This window comes from Parambassis ranga, chromosome 12 (genome assembly GCF_900634625.1).
Source record: "Parambassis ranga chromosome 12, fParRan2.1, whole genome shotgun sequence".
Taxonomy (NCBI): domain Eukaryota; kingdom Metazoa; phylum Chordata; class Actinopteri; family Ambassidae; genus Parambassis; species Parambassis ranga.
The window spans coordinates 14,339,950-14,357,970 of NC_041032.1; the positions used below are offsets into that span (position 1 = coordinate 14,339,950).

At 43.6% G+C, this 18,021-nt stretch overlaps 1 protein-coding gene across 1 annotated transcript in view; it reads right to left on the bottom strand.

The window, feature by feature from the left end:
* The window catches only part of dym (dymeclin), a 37,661-nt gene continuing 19,640 nt past the window's right edge, over window positions 1–18,021 (bottom strand). The window contains exons 15-17 of the mRNA XM_028418388.1: window positions 9,071–9,253; window positions 6,967–7,080; window positions 1–1,603 (exon numbers count right to left, since the gene is read on the bottom strand). Coding sequence (XP_028274189.1) covers window positions 1,454–1,603; window positions 6,967–7,080; window positions 9,071–9,253 — 447 coding nt within the window. The 3' untranslated portion in view covers window positions 1–1,453. The remainder of the gene's footprint in view (window positions 1,604–6,966; window positions 7,081–9,070; window positions 9,254–18,021) is intronic.

The window sequence follows — 18,021 nt, forward strand, 5'->3', positions numbered from 1 at the left end:
TTGTTTTTAATTCATATTTTTATTTAAACTCCTATCTCCAAAGTAATCTTTGCCACAAAAATGACAGTTGTTGTCATATTATATGTAATAATATAAAGCCAGTTTCCCACATGGGAATAATCCAAGTATAGTACCATCACTTTTTTATTTTCCTTTTTTCCATAAGTAGCAGTTCAATCGATGCTACTACCATTTACATTTTGGGGTGCTGAATATATATATAAAAAACAATATACATGGAAATAAATAACTTAAGTCTCTAGTCAAACATGCAAATAAGGTAACAAATTAAAGAGAGAAGGTGTAATTATGCACAGAAGGACAGGAGGTTTAATGACTGTCCTAGTTTAAGTTTCTGCCTAGGGTTACCGACAGGAAAAAAAATGCTAATGACAAAGACGGGATAAAGTCAAATAAATGAAAGGAAGCAACCATGAAATGAATCAGAGTGATGCTGACTCCTAATATTATCCAGGGACTGGAGTTAAGCTTTAATTAAACTGTACTTGGACGCGGCGTTTTAAATGACACCGACACAGGACTTTCTCTGAGCTAAATCTTTTATACAAACCTGTTGTATTCATGTGGTCGAAATGAAAAAACTAAAACAAATTTATGACCTTATCATACCTAATATGTAGTATAATACAGAGAGCTAATTAAATAAAGTATGTTCAGTGCAGCGGGAAGTGAACCAGTGTAACACTCGGGTGCATAATATTCTAACTGACCTTTTTTTTTTTGTGACCAAGGGGAAACAAAATGCGGGATGATCTGAGCTCCTCAGAGCCTGTGCTGTGGAACCAGGTGAAGCTGCTCATGTTAAATAAGTCACTGTACATGAACGGAAGCTGCTGCGTGAACCAGTATGGAAGAAGCTTCACAGTGTAGAAGCAGGGGAGATGGAGGCGACAGGGAGAGGACATGGAGGGGACATGGAGTGGACACGGAGGGGACATGGCGGGAGGACAGGGAGGGCACATGGAGGGGACAGGGAGGAGACATGGAGGGGACAGGGAGGAGACATGGAGGAGACAGGGAGGGGACATGGAGAGGACATGGAGGGGACATGGAGTGGACAGGAAGGGGACATGGAGGAGACAGGGAGTGGACATGGAGGAGATAGGGAGTGGACATGGAGAGGACATGGAGGGGACATGGAGGAGACAGGGAGTGGACATGGAGGGGACAGGGAGGGGACATGGAGTGGACAGGGAGGGGACAGGGAGAGGACATGGGGGGGCTTCAGGGAGGGGACTTGGATGGCACATGGAGGGGACTGTGCTGCGTTAAAAAAAACAAAAACAAACACCATCCTGTACAAGGTTGAGGCACTTTCAAAGCAGCGTGCACATACTATAAAGGGTAATGCACACACACACACACCCAAAACACACACCTTCAGGCTGAGTTTCTGTTTCTTTTACTGGGTTTGACGACGATCTTTGACTTCTCAGCCGGAGTCCATGCTGAACAGCTCGATGCCGTGTGGGCTCCAGTGGAGGCCGACGCCAGAGTTGAAGACCAGGGACCAGACGTAAGGGATGAAGAAGTCCTCCGGCTGGTCCTCCTCCACATACTTGAACTTAAGCTCTGGAAATTTCTATCAACACAAAATGAACAAAAAAGGCAGACTTAAATGAAGTGTGTGGGCCTTTTTCAACGAAGGACCAGGATGAGTCTGACTGTGAGATGACTACACACCATGTAATACTAGTGCTTCATGACTCACACAACTTTAATACTACATTACAAAATGTAGAAGAGAAGAGTAGTTTTAACATGCTACATGGTAGCTTGCTTGCTAAGGCCCCGTTCACACTGGAGAAAGTCAATCCAGCTAGAGTAGGGTTGAATCCACTGGATACGTGCAGACCTACTAGCCAGACTACATAGCTAGCCAGATTTGCGTTCAAACCAGAGACTCCGAGAAGTGGGTCGAGATCTATCTGGATATATCCGGATTTGCGTTGTTCAGACTATCCGGATAAATCCAGATACAGCCCGAATCCCGCTCTAGCCAGGTTAATTTCCCCAGTGTGAACGGGGTCTAAGACAGTGTTGCTCTTTTTTGTGTGTTTATCTGCATCGAACCACAAAACAAACACAAAACACCTTGCCAGAGTCTATGGGGAACTATTTACCGGAGGATGGACATGCCAAAGATGTCGCACTTCGCTGTTAAAAGATGGGATATTTAATACTTCTCTTGTGTTGAGTCGACATTAGTTTGTAATAACATCCGCTTTCAAAAGCTTCAGTCTCAAGATGATAATTAACTGCAATTAATTACTGGATGCGTGCTTGTTTTGAAGCTATTGACGGCACAATTAATCATTTGCATTATGAATTAATCATGAATATCAATGTATTTAGTTCGGCCAACAGTCTAAATCTCAAAGATCTTCACTTTATGAGGAGTAAATGTTTGACATTTTGGGCTTTGAAACTGATTAAAATTGATCAGTTGCCTTTTTTCACTTCATGCTCCTCACACAACAAAGACTGGATGTCTGTTTTTTATCCCTCCACAAGCCCACTGACAAGACCAAACAAGCACCTGCCAGCCCACCTATAACAGCAGGTAGATAGCAGAAAAGGAGCATCAATAATACAAGGGTGCCTCATTATATCCTCCTGTCTACACACGCATGTGTGTGCACACACACACACAGCCAGTAATCAGTCTGCGGTGAAAGACAGATGCCGTGGGCCTTTATGCAAAGGTCCCAGTCCGGCCTATTGAGTCCTGACTGGCTCCATTCACAGCCACACTATCGGTATCATAATGACACAGACAGAAGGGGGTTGTGGGGTCACAGGCCATATGCCAGGCTACTGAGGCTAGACCACACACACACACACACACACACACACAATTGTCATTGTGGTGGCGAGACACAATGCAGGAGCCGTATCACCTGACTGGTATTCGTGTGTAGGTGACAGATCCCGATCAGCTCATCAAACCATCATTGGTGGCTCGGGGTGACGGTTACTCGACCCGGGTTTGCTTTTGGTGAAATATCATTTTTCATTTTAATTGGAAAAATCGTTGATTTAAAAGCACAAACAAAAACAAAACATAAGGCAGCTGAGCAGAGTAATGTCCCGCTATAAACATCATGATATATGAAACTTAACCAGTTATGCTAATTAGGCAATTAGGATAATTAAAGCATTAATCAGCAAACAGTGCCATGTCAACATACTTTCAAACAACATGTGTGTTGTATTATCATTAATATATTTTTTAATGGATTTCCCTTATTAATGTGCAAATATATGTTAACAGAAAATGAATCATCATCTATATGCAGAACATGTGGCCGTCGTGTAAAGTTTTCAGGCTTATATTTTATACATGCATACACACAGAACACTGACACAATATAATGGTGACTATAACAGCTTTCTATGGCTGCAGGGACCGATGCAACATATGCACAGAAGCAGGTGAAAACAGATCAGAGCTGCTCTGTGTGTGCAAACAATTTGTGTGGTGTGACGGGTTGAAACGATGAAAAAATATTAAAACCTTACATTATATTTCAATTTCTCTGCTGTATTTTGTCATAAACAGGTCGGTCTGCTTCTCACATTGACACAATGAAACACCAATATTCTATAAACATAGATTTAGTGCTAAAGCTTATGCTAATTAGCCTCCTTGGCTGCCAAAATGGCGTCTGCTAGCCTACAAATGTCAATAATAGACACACACAAGTTGGTGGTTTTATAGAGATATATGTGCTGCAGTAGAGAGCAGTGTCTTTGTTTGGTCATTACACGTTGCCTAGCAACCTTACTTTAACAAATATACTCTAAGAAGTCAGGACACAGTCTGTTACCAACCCCCCTGCCCCCTTTTATATAAACTAGAAAGTCTTTGAGCTGGCACCATCTCTCCTCTGAAGTTAATAATCTTCCAAAACTTGTTGTATTGCACCTTTAATAAAAGCTGCTGCTCATGATCTCACACACTGTCAAGAGACTAAAAAGTAGGTAAGTAAGATGATGCAGCTTTGGCTGCTACAACAAACATCTTCTATCCAAACGAGTGCAGAATAACAAGAGAAATGAATTATGACCACACACACACACACGGCGTGAACATAAAGTCCCCGGTGCACATGTGACCACTTTCACTAGATACCGAGCACAAAATGAGAAAAGAGAAAAATGATCCCTGAATCACAATGGCCACCATTTTTCCTCTTATGTTCTATCTTGGACAGAGCCACCGGGGGATTTGGTGCTGTGGGGAGTCTTAGATAGCAGCAGAGTGCTGTCTGGGAAATAAAAATCAGAGCATCTCCGAACGACCACGTCTCATCCCTATAATATTATCTCTTCTGTCTTTTATTCTGGCTATACTGAGGCTTCCTGTCTGAACATACTGTATGTCCCTGCTGTTCTGTATCTCTCTCCCTCTCTCTTCTCTGTTTCGTTCTCAGCCTGGGCTGCAGTCTGGGCCCACTTGGCCTGGGCTCATATCAGTTAGTTATGGGTCCTGGTGGGTCAGGCCCTCGCCCCTGAACACAGACTGACTGGCTGGCTTCATATCTTCGCTCAGGACTCTGTGTTCCCTTTCCTCCTCTGCACTCTGCTGTGCAGTCAGGGCTCAGCCAGACAGAGAAGAATGCGGCTAGGGAGCAAATAACTTGATACACACAAACACACAAACCACAACACACACATACACACACACACACACACTTACATCAACATACTAATCTTTGATAAAAACCCATGGTCCAGATTCTGTTATTTAAAAGACTTCACGTCATGATAGTTACTACTGATTGCTGGCTTCACACAGAAATGATATATTTTCAGGGAGTTTTGTTTATGTTCATTTCCTGCCCACACTTGCGGTTATATTTCACTGCCAATTCAACATAATGGTCTAATGGTGTTTTCTCTATGTGCTGAAATAACAGAGAGGTAATGCATTTTTAACAGTTTCAACGATGAACAGAACTAACAGAGACGGCTTCTCTGCCTTTGATAGGTGTGACGTCAGGGTCACTCAAGGTGCTGAAACAAGAGTGATCGGGACTTAACACCTGCAAAATGACCCATCAATAAATACATACATATCCATGAATGTGTGGGAAAGTAGTTCTGAGCAGCAACCGAGTACTGAGTAACAGCTGGTAATCCCCCCCCCCCCCTCCCCTCCAGTCACCCCATCTCCTTCGGAGCCACAGAGTCTGTAGGCTATCGCTGCTCAATAAGGCAGATTTCAGCCGGACAGGCTAAACAACACATTCCACAGGCACTGCCCATGAGCGCCACTCAACCTCACACACCCTGAAACAACACACACACAAAGAATGAGAGAGAGAGAGAGAGACAGTTGAGTGACGAGGCACCGAGGGTTGTCCTTGGGGTGTTTACCAACTTCTTTTAACCCTTTTCTTTCAGTTGGGCCTTAATTTGCAAGTCCAGGTCTTTCAAGTCCCTAAAGTAAACAAACAGCAGTCCTTGTGTCCACAGTGTCCACCTCACCTAATAACACATCCAGGATCTGTTTTTATCAGGAAAATGTAAACAAAAATAGTTTACTTGGACAACTGTCAGGCATTTAATTTCATTTTTCCTTTTATAGATTGATTTGATATCAGAAAAACAGACAAAACACATGCTCTGCTTTGGGTTTTAGTGAGGAACAAATCTTACATTTCCTTCCTGTCCACCTTCTCCATGCTGGCACAACTCATTGAGACCCAAACAGCCCTTTTTTTTCTGAGTAATTACGTTATTGATGATTCTCCACAACATTAATCTAGCCTATGGATTTTCACAATGAGGGCTGAAGAGCAGAATGAGCTCATAAGATGAAGGGAAGCAAGAGGTGGAGAGACAGCTGTTTGTTTGAGCGATGGTTCCATCAAACGGCGAGGACTTCTCCCAGAGGAGACATTGGCCAGATATTCTTTTCGCTGTCCCCCCCCCCCTGTGGAAAGCACTCAGAGCCAATGTGAGACCCAACAACACTGTTTGCATCGAGACTGGCTGCACACTCATAGACTGGCACATCCAAACTCATCGATGACACACGAATCCAGACAGAGATGACACACACTCATCCCGCCACGCACACAGACATTCAAGTGTGTGATACAGGTACAGTGCTCTGGCTGAAGGACGCGGCAGGGTTATCCACATGACTCCATGTGTAATTCTACAGCTCTATGGTCGATCCGAGGTGCCGACTGTGAGCGAGACAGAGAGAGCGAGCACAAGGACTCATGGCGGCGCGCCATCCCTCTTCCACAACAGCTAGCGAGACAAATGCCTTGCAGCCTGCCGCCAAGTATAGAACATGAAACACATGATGAAACATGCAATTAAGAGCTTCTGTGCTGGTGAGGAGACCGCTGGTTACATATTTCCTCACTGATTAATGGAGTAGCATTGGGAGGGGTGGGGTTAGCGAACCCACCAGGAGAGTTGGGTAAGGAGGCGCGGTGGCAGATTTATGTCCCCTCCCCACACCTCTTTCCCCCCGATCTTATGTGCCCATGACAAAGCGCCCCCTAGCCCCACCATCCCATCTCCTTGAAATGTCATTACATGTTGGCGTGGAGCAGGCCAGCAGAGATGGAATGAAGATGGGCATTAGTGCTAATGAGAATTGGGCTTTGCCCTTTTGTCTCAGGTCCCAGTGGCTCTTTCCATTTTTCCCTCGCCCCAGTCCATATCCCCATCACACACACACCTCTCGCTCTTTCACCTGTCCACACAAACGAATTCCCCTTTTTTCACTTTACTGGCACCAATCCACCACACCACTCCGTCTCTGACAACACATTGTACTCATGCATTGTCATGTCAAACATACAAACCCCCCCCCTCAGACAGCCTCATGTTTCACGACTCCTCGTCTCCCCGCTCATCCAGTTCCATCTGTCACCCCGCTGTGTTTTGAGTGTGTGTGTGTGTGTGTGTGTGAATTACCTTCAGTCTGTCTATCGGCAGGGCCTGGGCTCCTTTCATGATGACCTCCTGAACCCGTTCAACCGACAGGTCACTTCCAGCCTGCTCCAGACGCTGACTAAAGAAGCCAATCACCTAAAGGTCACACCAGAGGAAACAGCCAATCACAACGATGCCAAAAATACACTCTGTGGTTCGTAAAACATTCGGTTTGTGGAGAGAATACAACTGAATGATAATATATCTTGAAGAGGAGGAGTTTAATACCGCTGATACAGCTGTCTCTTGAATACAAGGCTACAGGTAGCTTATCTTAGACTGGAAATAAAAGGAAAATGGCTACCTGGACTCTGTCCAACGCCAATAAAATCAGCAAATTATTCACTAATTAACAACTACTCAGCTCAAGTGCTGAAAAGAAAAACGCCTTCAGGAAGTTACAGCTCCCACTCCAGACGTAGACATTGATCACATTATTACAACACTGATACGCTGGTTTTATCATGCCGAATGATCACAAATTGAAAGTTCTAAAACGTGCTTCTTTCATTTATTCCATATACATTTAACTGTACATATTATTACTTGCTCGTGTTTTCAGTTTATGCAAGTAAAAATATGAATAATTCCTTCTGTTTCTAAATGCACACACAGGACCTTGATGTCATTGAGGTTCAATATCAACTCCCAATTCCATCGTGAAGCTCCCTGTCTCTTCTAAAGCTCCACTGTTTGGAGCTGTCACATTAATATTTCAGGAGCCACGCCCTATATGATGACACCGTGTGCAATATGGACCCCTAAGAACATAATGGCATCATGCTACAGTACATGCCGAGACCTTAGAGACCTGCACACAATCACATTGGTGTGGTGAATCCTCCAAAGCTGAAGCAACCGCTGTTAAACAGTGCGTAGCTACCATGTTTTAATCTGTGTATTTCTGCTTCCATCAACAGTCCAATAAACATTTGCATAGGTTGTCGTGTGTCCTAGCAACAGTTAGCTACTCTGCCTCTGTATTATGCAGAAATAGAAAGCAGCATAGGAGTATTTACATGTCAATTAAAAAAAAAAAAACAAGCGTGACCGAGAGCAGTTGAGTCGACGCGGTTAAACTACACGGATTCTGCTTTTAGTCAGTGGAAATGAAATTACAAATTCAACATGTTTTATCCCACTTTCAAAAAAAAAAAAAAAAGAAGCACTTCACTGGAGCTCAAATGATCTGATGCCTTCTGGGTTTAAGCTGAAACAAGAATCAGGAGTGTGTGTGTTTTCACCGCTGTGCTAGGTCCTACCCCTGGAGAAATGTTTGATGTTTGATAATTAGAAGCTCTCAGTTTTACTGATTCTTTCTAATGTTCTTTTTTTTTGTCAAACCAACAGTGTAAAACAGCATCTCAGGGCAATGTTTTCTCTGCTCGTACTCTCTGGTTGCTTTAGTGATTTTAGAGCACACACAAGCAATAAGCGTGCGTGCGTGTGTGTGTGTGTGTGTGTGTGTGTGTGTGTGCAGGTCTACATCTGGCTAATACTAATCTCTTCATTAACTCTGAAGGCCTCCCATATGGGGTTAATTTAGAGGAGCAAAAAAGCACCCTCTTATCCTGAATCTCATGCTCACACACACACATAGATTTGCAAGCGCAAGGAAGGCTCAGAATAGCCTCAGGGAGGCTGACTTAACCGAGGGATTCGAGCTAGCATGCCTCCCTCATACTTATGGATAACACCAAAGCCTATGGCAATGTATGCAGCAACCCCCCATCCCTCACACACATACACATACCAAAGCTTCCTTTTCTCTTCCACATGACTAATACAGCTATGAATGAACAGCGTTCTCTCGTGCTGTCCCTTCCTCCCCCTATAAAGCACACACTCTCACTGCATATTTGAGACAGAGCCTCTCGACACAAGAGGATTGATTAATTCATCAATGCTACTTAGGTTCACAGGGCCCAGCGTGCCGTACAGTACAACTGCCTGTGTTTTAAACTTTCCCTGCAGACAGATGAGATAGAAGACTTTTTTGCATGTAAAAAAAAAAATACTGTAAACACCATCACATGAGGTGAAGTGCGCTGAGGTGCAAACTTCCTTTAATTCACTTCAGACTGACCGTGTCCAGGTTCTGCATGATGTCCTGGAAGGATGGGTGCGTCCTGAACTGCTCAAAGAGCTCCCTCTTGTAGAGCAGTGCGTACACCAGGTTGGGGTTGTGATGCAGTGAGTTGCACAGGCAAGAGTTGATAATTTCCAGCATCATGCGGATCACTTCCTCTATCACATTCAAGTCCTGGGCCTGGGGGAGAGGGAGGATTAAAGGTTAATTGGTTTCCCACACACTACACTGGTTTCACTTATTTAGTGTTTTTTAAATGATTGTCTCTTAATAGATTGATCAGCAGGGGGTGGGTGGGGGGAGGAAATGGCAGCAGAAGACAGACAGAGAGAGAGAGACAGAGAGAGGAGGATGAAAGTAAAGAAAGAAGAATGTCAGCCAAGGTCTTAGCCAGGAACAGAGAGGTGATCTTGTAAGCCACAGATCGGGTCATGTCACAGTATGTTTCCTCCTGGGGCAAAGACAACTGTCGGTAGTGACAGGTGACAGTATAGCAAGAACAGGGTCTGGGATTGGCAGAGAGAAAGATGCAGGGTGATGAGTTGCTGACATGATGAGGGTTATTTACAGAGTTCAGCCACAAAAGCACATACAAAGCAGAAAGGTTCTGGCTTAAGGACCTTTATTAGGTGAAATCTTCATGAAGTTTCTGAATGAAGACCTGTACACCCAGCAGCAGTAGGCAAACCCCCCCATCAGCACGTCAAAAGCTCACTATTTAACACATGTGAAAAAGGCCAAAGTATAAATGAATTTGTGGGAGATGAAGTTGACTATTTCTTCTTTATACTTCTTCTGGTACTGACTGAGGATGATGCATTAATCGGCTAGATTTAGACATGCTGTAACTTCATATTACTCACACAGTAACTATGTCTAAGAGGTTAAGGCAGCAAAGGAAACAAAAAGAAGTGTTCCAAACAACCAACTGTTTGTCCACTCTCTCTTCTTGTGGTATTTTGTGTCAGTGTTGAGAACGGCCCTGGAGAAGGAGACTCAGAGAGAAGTCATTCTACACATAAAGGAAGGGTCGCAATACGGTCTTACAGGTCTTTCTAAAACCTGCTGAGCCTTGAGGTGAAGAAATTAATTTTCAATAACAGAAAGGGATCAGATCCACATAGACCCAATAATAATTACATTCATTGCTTAGCTTCCTGGAGATTGAAAACCTTTAACCTTAATATGACCATACCGAGATTTATTAAGGCAGCTCTTAAAAAAAAAAACAACAACAACCTGCAGGCAAGGCTTTAATAGTTCTGAGCAAATCACTTTCATCATTAATGGGAATCCATGTTATGAGGTGTTCAATCACATCAAGCCATTGGCTCCAAATGTGCAACCCATGGTTTAAGAATAAAGATTTTTATCATGCATTGTTCTGTAGTTACTGTGTTCACAACAATGTGTTTACAAGACAGACAGACGCCCACATGACCAGATAACATCCCGCCTGTGATGCTCACACGGGCTAAGAAAACTGCCCAGACTGTGGGAAAATGAACATCTCCTATATGAGATAACAAAAAAAAAAAAAAGAATTGGCAAATGCAGTTTAAGACAAGTGACAAGTGCAGGCAGGGCACTGCAAAATGTATTAGGTGCTGATGGCATTATAGATAAGGCCCCTAGGATGATGCCGTTTCCAAGCCAATCTAAAAATACAAAACAATGAATGTTTGATCTCATTTTTAGCCGAGCACTGCCAGGAAAATGAACTTGTTGGTCTGGTGTTTCTGGCTACAATGTAGTTCAAATTTATTGGAAGCAGCTTTATATATAGAGGTTATCTATTAGCACTTTATGAGTCACTTAAGATAATGTGGAAGCACAGTGCAATTAAATGTGCTGTACTTTTTATATTTACGCTGATATGATACGTTCAGGAATCATTATCAGGCTCTGGAAAGAGTAACAGTACCAGAACATCCTAACTTAGAAGCTCAAGATGAGAGAGTAGCTATATAATATTGGCCTTAATCTAGAACCAGTACACAGTGTCTATGTTGGGCAGAATGACAAGTAAACGGCTAAGACGCTGAGACAACAAAATACCAACTAAGACAACACAGGAGTCAAGAACATTCAAAGCAGCTTATCTTAATGCAATAGAGTTCTAATGAAATCAGTCCTAGGTGGGCCGAACACCCGTGCAGCGGGGCCTCTCAAAAGTGAAGCAGCTATACTCTATTCAGCCACGTTATCATTCACACCCGTGCTCTTCTTCTTCTTAATGTGGCATGTCAAAATGTCTCCTGTAAAAATGTGCTCCACACTGTGCCAGTAATACCTCCTGTGATGATGAGGCTTCAGTGCAGATACACAGGCTTCCTGCAGTGTGTCACCGCAGACTTTGACTGCATATGATGATTTGTTAGAAGAGAAAAAAAAAAAAAAGGGGGCTGAACACCAATCAGGGACATGGCCAAGATAAGACTAGAACAAGAATATATAAGTTAAAAAACACAGAGACTGCTACACACAATGCATCAGATGTAACATGGTGAAAGAAATACTTAACCTCTCCAAATGTTTAATTGACCAGTTCAGCTACTTAATCAGCCTCTTTACTGTGCAGGAAGCCTCGCCTTAGACAGCACTCATCAGCAATTTCCTTTGGGTTTACATCCTGCTACATATTCAAGCTCAAAATGGGCAAAGCGTATCCCGCTGGATGTACTGTAATTCCTGTAAAAATACATTAGAATGAGGTGCTGAATAAGACATTTGAATCTTTAATGTGCATAAATGAATAAAGCGTTGTGATAAAAAGATCGTCTCCTCTGCACAATGAGATACATTTCAAAACAAAACAAAAAAAAAAACACACAGGCCTCCAGACTTATGCTGAAAAATTCATTTTCGTGACAAACTTCATTGTTCTGATGCTGACCCGTTTTGACCAAGAATTCGCTAATGCCAGATTCTAAACAGCAACCCGGCGAGACTGCCACTGCAAGCTGATTGGAAGCTGAGATTCCACCTCCAATCTGGGCTAACCATCTGTAGCAGAACTGCATGTGGTAGCATTTTATATTCCATCTTCACTGCCCTGCTTCAGGAACAAGTCCTTATCTTATAAATAACTTTTCCTGCTGCCGTGTGTTTTCTCCCCCCCCTGCACACGAACATAATAACCTCCTGAAAGTAGCCACGGGGATTAAGATAACTGTAAATAAACGTATTTTGTTATGGACTGATTATGAATTAAGCCTGCCACACAGATGCAATAATGTATTGCATTGATTTCCACAAGCTGGTGGATGAAGGTGTGCTCGGAGACGATGTAGAGCGAGTAGGCAGGAGGGCCGGTTATAATGAGGATTGATTGTGCGTCTGGAAGCAGAGGAGGTGGATCTCTGAGCTCAACTCCACTGCCTAGCCAGACCTGCTCCACTGTGTTCTACTGTGGCAGGCCATAATTAGACAGAAGGCAGGGACAACCAGATACGGGAGACAACTGAGTAGGAGGAAGAAGAAGAAGAAGACGAAGGGAGACGGCAAGGAAAATGGGAGCAGAGAAGATGAGAGTAGGTGGTGGTGGGGGTGGTTAGTTGGTGGAGAAAGCGAACGCGATGAAGAAAAGACAAAAGGAAGGAGATGAAGGCAGAGTAGGAGTGAGGGATGCCTAGTGTGTTTGTTCTCCAGCTCTGCACCCAGCTTAATGAGATTAGTCTGGCAGGGGAAAAAAAAATGCCACACTGGGGAATTCAGGTCACATGAAAATAGGCTAGCTAGACGTCTGCCTGGCCCTGTGTGTATGTTTGTCAAGTGGATGAGATTAAGAGGTCCATGGTCTACTTGAAACCCAGACAGGATTTAAATATCTTGGCGGCTCCTCCTCCTCTTCCACTTCCCACTCTGTTCTTTTGCACTTGTTTCCCCCCAAAAATGTACCCTCCAACAGCCGGAAAACACCTGACATGTGTGTTTGACTGCATAAAACCATTGCTGCCTCTTTCTTTCTTTCTTTCTTTCTCCCCCTTCCTCTTCTTGTCCTCCTCTTCCCTCCCTCTGTTCTGCTTCTTCTCCAGTCATGTGCTATTTTCCAGCCTCCTGCATTGTCATTTAGTCACAACCACTCATGCTGCTATTTAATGTCTTCTCTCCACCCAGGAAAACATAGGCCTCAGACATGAGCTGTATCATTAGCCTCAATGATCCTGTCCCATTTTACTTGTTTCAACGTTTACACAAACCTCACCAGAAGGCTGCTGGAGTGTGCAAAGCCTGTGTATGTTTGTAAGCATTTCCATCTGTCTCATTCTGCGGCTAAATCTTCAACACGCTGGGCCCACATGTGTTATGTCTGCAGGTACGTTTGACCTCCGTTATCTGTCTGACAACCGAAATGACAGAGCATGCTAGATGCAATCTGCGGCGGGGACGGGCAGTGTCTAGCCATCCTATCATACTCACACATGATTTTATGCAAGTGTTTGTGTGTGAACAGGGTGTTTAGAGACACAGACATGCAAATCCCTGTAAAGTAGGAGCTGGCATCATTAAACCAATAGCTTAGTGATTCCCTGGCTGGCCCCGCCGCTCACACCAGGCTGTTGCAGGGCAGACAAACCAGACATATTAAGAAAGAGTAGTGACGAAGACCACAGAACAGTGATGCACTAACTGAAGGAGCGACCACACCTACAGAGCCAGATCTGTCTGTTCTCAGCCACCAGATGGGAGAAAAAGAAAACAATAGGTGACATGTTACCATGGAAAAACCTGTGCTCGTATCAAATGTGTGAATAAGAGAGACAACGGGATGAAGAGAAGATAAAAACATCCAACGTGGACAGACAGCGAGGGTCAGCCTGGCTGAGTAGAAGCAGCCTGCCCTGTCTTTTGGGAGTGTTTTTTTAAATAGGTCATTGTCTGACCTGCATTATGGCACCACGGTCATGTCATAATCGCACCATTTTGTCGAGCATTGCGCCCAGGTCAGCCTCTCATTACTCCATAGTCTAACACATGCACAAAACATCCTTTGTTGCACACAGTATGTAGCAAAAGACAGTGTCTGACCCAGCAACGTCAACATAAGTCTGCCATTCTCTTGTCTAGGATGTGTTTAGGACATGTGTGATTTCTGGATCGCTGTCTGTGTGGAGGGAAGGTCAAGAATATCTGCAGACACATTCCTTATTATCAGTTTAAATAAGCACACTACTCCTCTGAGACATGACTAGCTCTAACAGCAGAGGGCTTAGAGGCAAAACAGCCGTAATGTTGGTGATGACGTGGGTGATAATGACAAAAAAAAGATGGCGCCAACAGCTGCAACCGCTATCTGGCAGATAGGTGGGCAGTGCTAATTGATCTGCTATGAGCTGTGCTGCGATCACGAAAAGATCAGGGCGCAGCAGGGCTGCCCTAATTATCATTCGGAAGCAGACAATCATTAGGACCCCAGAGCACCTGCTGCCTGCAGGGGTGGCACTCCTACTGCCCAAGAATAGACAGAGGGAGGGAGACAGACAGAGAGACTGGCTAACAAGTAAACTAACAACTAGACTTATCATCGCCTTTAGTGGGAAAGTGAAGAAAAAACTGAAAGATGATTGAACCAAAAAAAAAACAGGGGGTTCAGTGTGTGAATTAGCTCTCCGCTCCCAGCAGGATACTGCATTAATGAGAGGAGTGCACAGCCTGATGAGACTGAGAGGACGACATAATGAGCTACTTTGAGAGGTTAAAAGGTTACTTAAAATATGTGACAATGGTATTCGGCTGGATTTCATGAGAGAGAAAATCATTTCATTTACACCAGATAACACTAAAAACCATAGTGGGAATTCAGGCCACAAATTAGCCCCATCTTTAAAGAGGATGGAGGTGATGCTGCTCAAAAACTTCCCTAAACGTCTCACCTCCCAGCTCATGACCCAGCGAAACCATGATTCACAAAATCCACTGTGAGTGTTTTTGTTTTCCAGATGCAAACGGGTGGTTAAGGATTCTTAAATGTACTTAATGGACTAGTAAAGGGTTTTGTAATGTGTATTAAAAAGAATAAAAAGAGGTTTGTTTGCCTTACACATAACAAAAACCGATTTCTTTTTTTGAGAAACACCATGTGAGGAAACGTATGGAAGTAGTGAAAGCGACCATCCTTATTTTATGGTTTCCTAGACAACAAATTATGAGCATAATCTTCAGCAGTAGGTAAATACATCAAAGGCTTGAAATAGTATGAAACTGTGCAATGTATAGGTATCGTTTACCTTCCTTATTTCTTCTGCAATCTCTCCCCTTGAGTTATTTTCATTCCAAATGACAAGAAGCTTTCTGTATGTGCACTAACGTAGATCAGGCTGCTGGACAAGATTGGCTCTACATCAAAAGATTGTAAGAAATGTGACAGGATAATGTAACGTTCACAGTTCAATCAATCAGCTCCTGCTTTCAGGTAAACGATGTATGAAGAGAGACGCTGATCTCTGTCCTTGCCCATGATGAGTCAATGATCAGTGCCTCCATCAGCTCCGTGGAATTAGATGAAATGCATATAGAAGAGAGTCAGCGTAAGGCCAGGCGATAAAAGTGCCACATGTAACCGCCTCCAGAGATGGAGAAGTATACGTTAGAAATACGCGAGACTGCGACTGTGAGGAGGCTATAAAGACATCTCCAGTAGGGAGACAGATCAATGAGGAATGATGGAAAACTGTCGGGGAAAAGAGACAAGAAGCGAGAAACACAATTTGTGTGATGCATTTTTTTAAAAGTACAGGGTTCCAACACGAAAGACATGACACATGTCTCTCTCTCTGTGTGTGTGACTGACTAGGTTATCTGTGGGTTATAAGCCTGAGCATCGATGTACAGTACAATATACCAAACCCATAGTGGGTCTATGTGCGTTTACTGTGGAGAAATCACACACAGGGGTAGTTAAGAGTCAAAGAAGGCACTGAAAGACATTGCTCACTTATATTTCCCAAAACGAGAGGCCAATATTTTACACAGGACATGTAAACTTACAAGCAAAAAATGGAGCTGCTTTTTATTTAATTTTTACTCCCATATAGGCTCCTGACTAATTTCTAGTTGGGCTGGAACACCATTAAAAGATGAGTGTGGATATAGCAAAAATAATGTAGTCGTAGTTTAGTTTACAAAGTCTCCGAATCCTAAAAGCACTGATAAACATGAGACATCATGTTTATTATCTGTTGATATATGCCCGGGCTCTGCTTTCCCCTTAAACAAGAGGAATGGTGCTACAAAGCTAATGCATGTGTCTACCCTGGCTATTAAAAAGAGATCACAGATTGTGACTCAACCAGCACACATAAACACATAGACAGGGTGGTCCAACATGCTTCTGGCTGTCTGTGTGTGTGTGTGTGTGTGTGTGTGTGTGTGGACGCTTCCCAGAAATGTGCAACAGTAAACAGACTAACAGGCAGAGAAGTAACATTACCATTACCACTGGCTGAAGGCATTTACAGTGACACACAATCCACACAATGCAACACAGGACCTTCTTTTTTTTGTTTGTTTGTATGTACAGGCACATACTGTATGTCATTGCACATATTTCGACGGACAAGGGAAAGAAAAATGTAATCAGAGGTGCAGACGTTGCAAAGAGCAACCATGAGGCCCCATGAGAGCTGCCCTAGTTGGACTGGGAGCCTCTGGATGTTCCCTCAGGGGGCTCAAGGGGCCCTAACCCTTCACTCTTTCTACCCCTGACACTAACCAGACACAGCAGCACAAACACATTCAGGGACGGTGGGGTGTGTTCTCTGTGTGTGTGTGTGTGTGTATAAATGAAAGAGAGACAGCGACCAAGAGGCAGACATCAAGAGGGAGGGAGGAAAAGAAAGGAGGAGACACAGGGAAAGAGGGAGACTTTAACACATAGGCAGAATGAACCCAGCTTTAACCCGCAGCTTAGAGCGTTTCACGATGTGTTTTCATATCCTCCTCTCAGCCTCTCCCTCGTAAAGAGGGCAATTACATGTCCAGGACAATCCCACATTAAACAAACATTAGTTCTCTCTCCAGAGCCAGACTCGGCCAAATTACATTGTTTCCAGATGCTTGTCACAAAAACACACTTATACCCAGGCTAAACCCCGATCTTCCCTTCTCCTCTCCTCTCCTCCGGCCTGTTTTCTCCTCTTTTTCTACTGTTTTTCTTTCCTCCTTGCATTTTGCTCCTCTTTATCTCTCCCTAAAGTTCCCTAAACATCCACACCTCCCACGATAAGACCAGGATTTGTGACTAGCAGCGGAGCAGGCTGTTTTCAATTACACTGCCACATCCACTAGTAACAGAGGATGTGGAGAAGGATGGAGGAAACAAAGGGGTCGGCATAATGAGGCAGCAGTACTTCCTTCAGATGTCACATCTCTCAAACCAATGACAGATCTTATCCAGACCATGAGGTCATTAGACTTTAGTTTAAGAAGTTTAAACAGGGTTTATATTTATCATGTTAAACCTCTTAATTTAAGGCATTGCCCATTCTCACAGTCATCCATCCAACCATTTCAAATTTATCGACAAACGTCATGGAGGTATACTTGAGGAAAAGTCAGCGGGATCATCTCTGTCAAGCAATCATTGCCTTATCACCATCAATGTCGGTAGTAAATTGCAGGGTAGCCGTCCAGTGGCTGTTGACATATTTCTACCTTGACCATAGGGCACGACTGCAATCCACAAAACCATTCTGTCCACAAGAGCCGAGATTAAATCTCTGCGAAACTGGTTAAACGTCTGCTTTTCTATTTCACCTGCACCACCTGCTGCATCCACTTGTGAAAATTCTTAGCAGCCCGCAGTGATACAAGAGAGAAAGAAAACAATCAATACCAAATAACATCTGGTGGAAGGTGCAATCAGCATTGGTTTCTGGTTAACACTCCAAGACATCTACCAGCCCAGACACACCGAAACGACATAAAAACAGTGGGCGAGAGCCAAA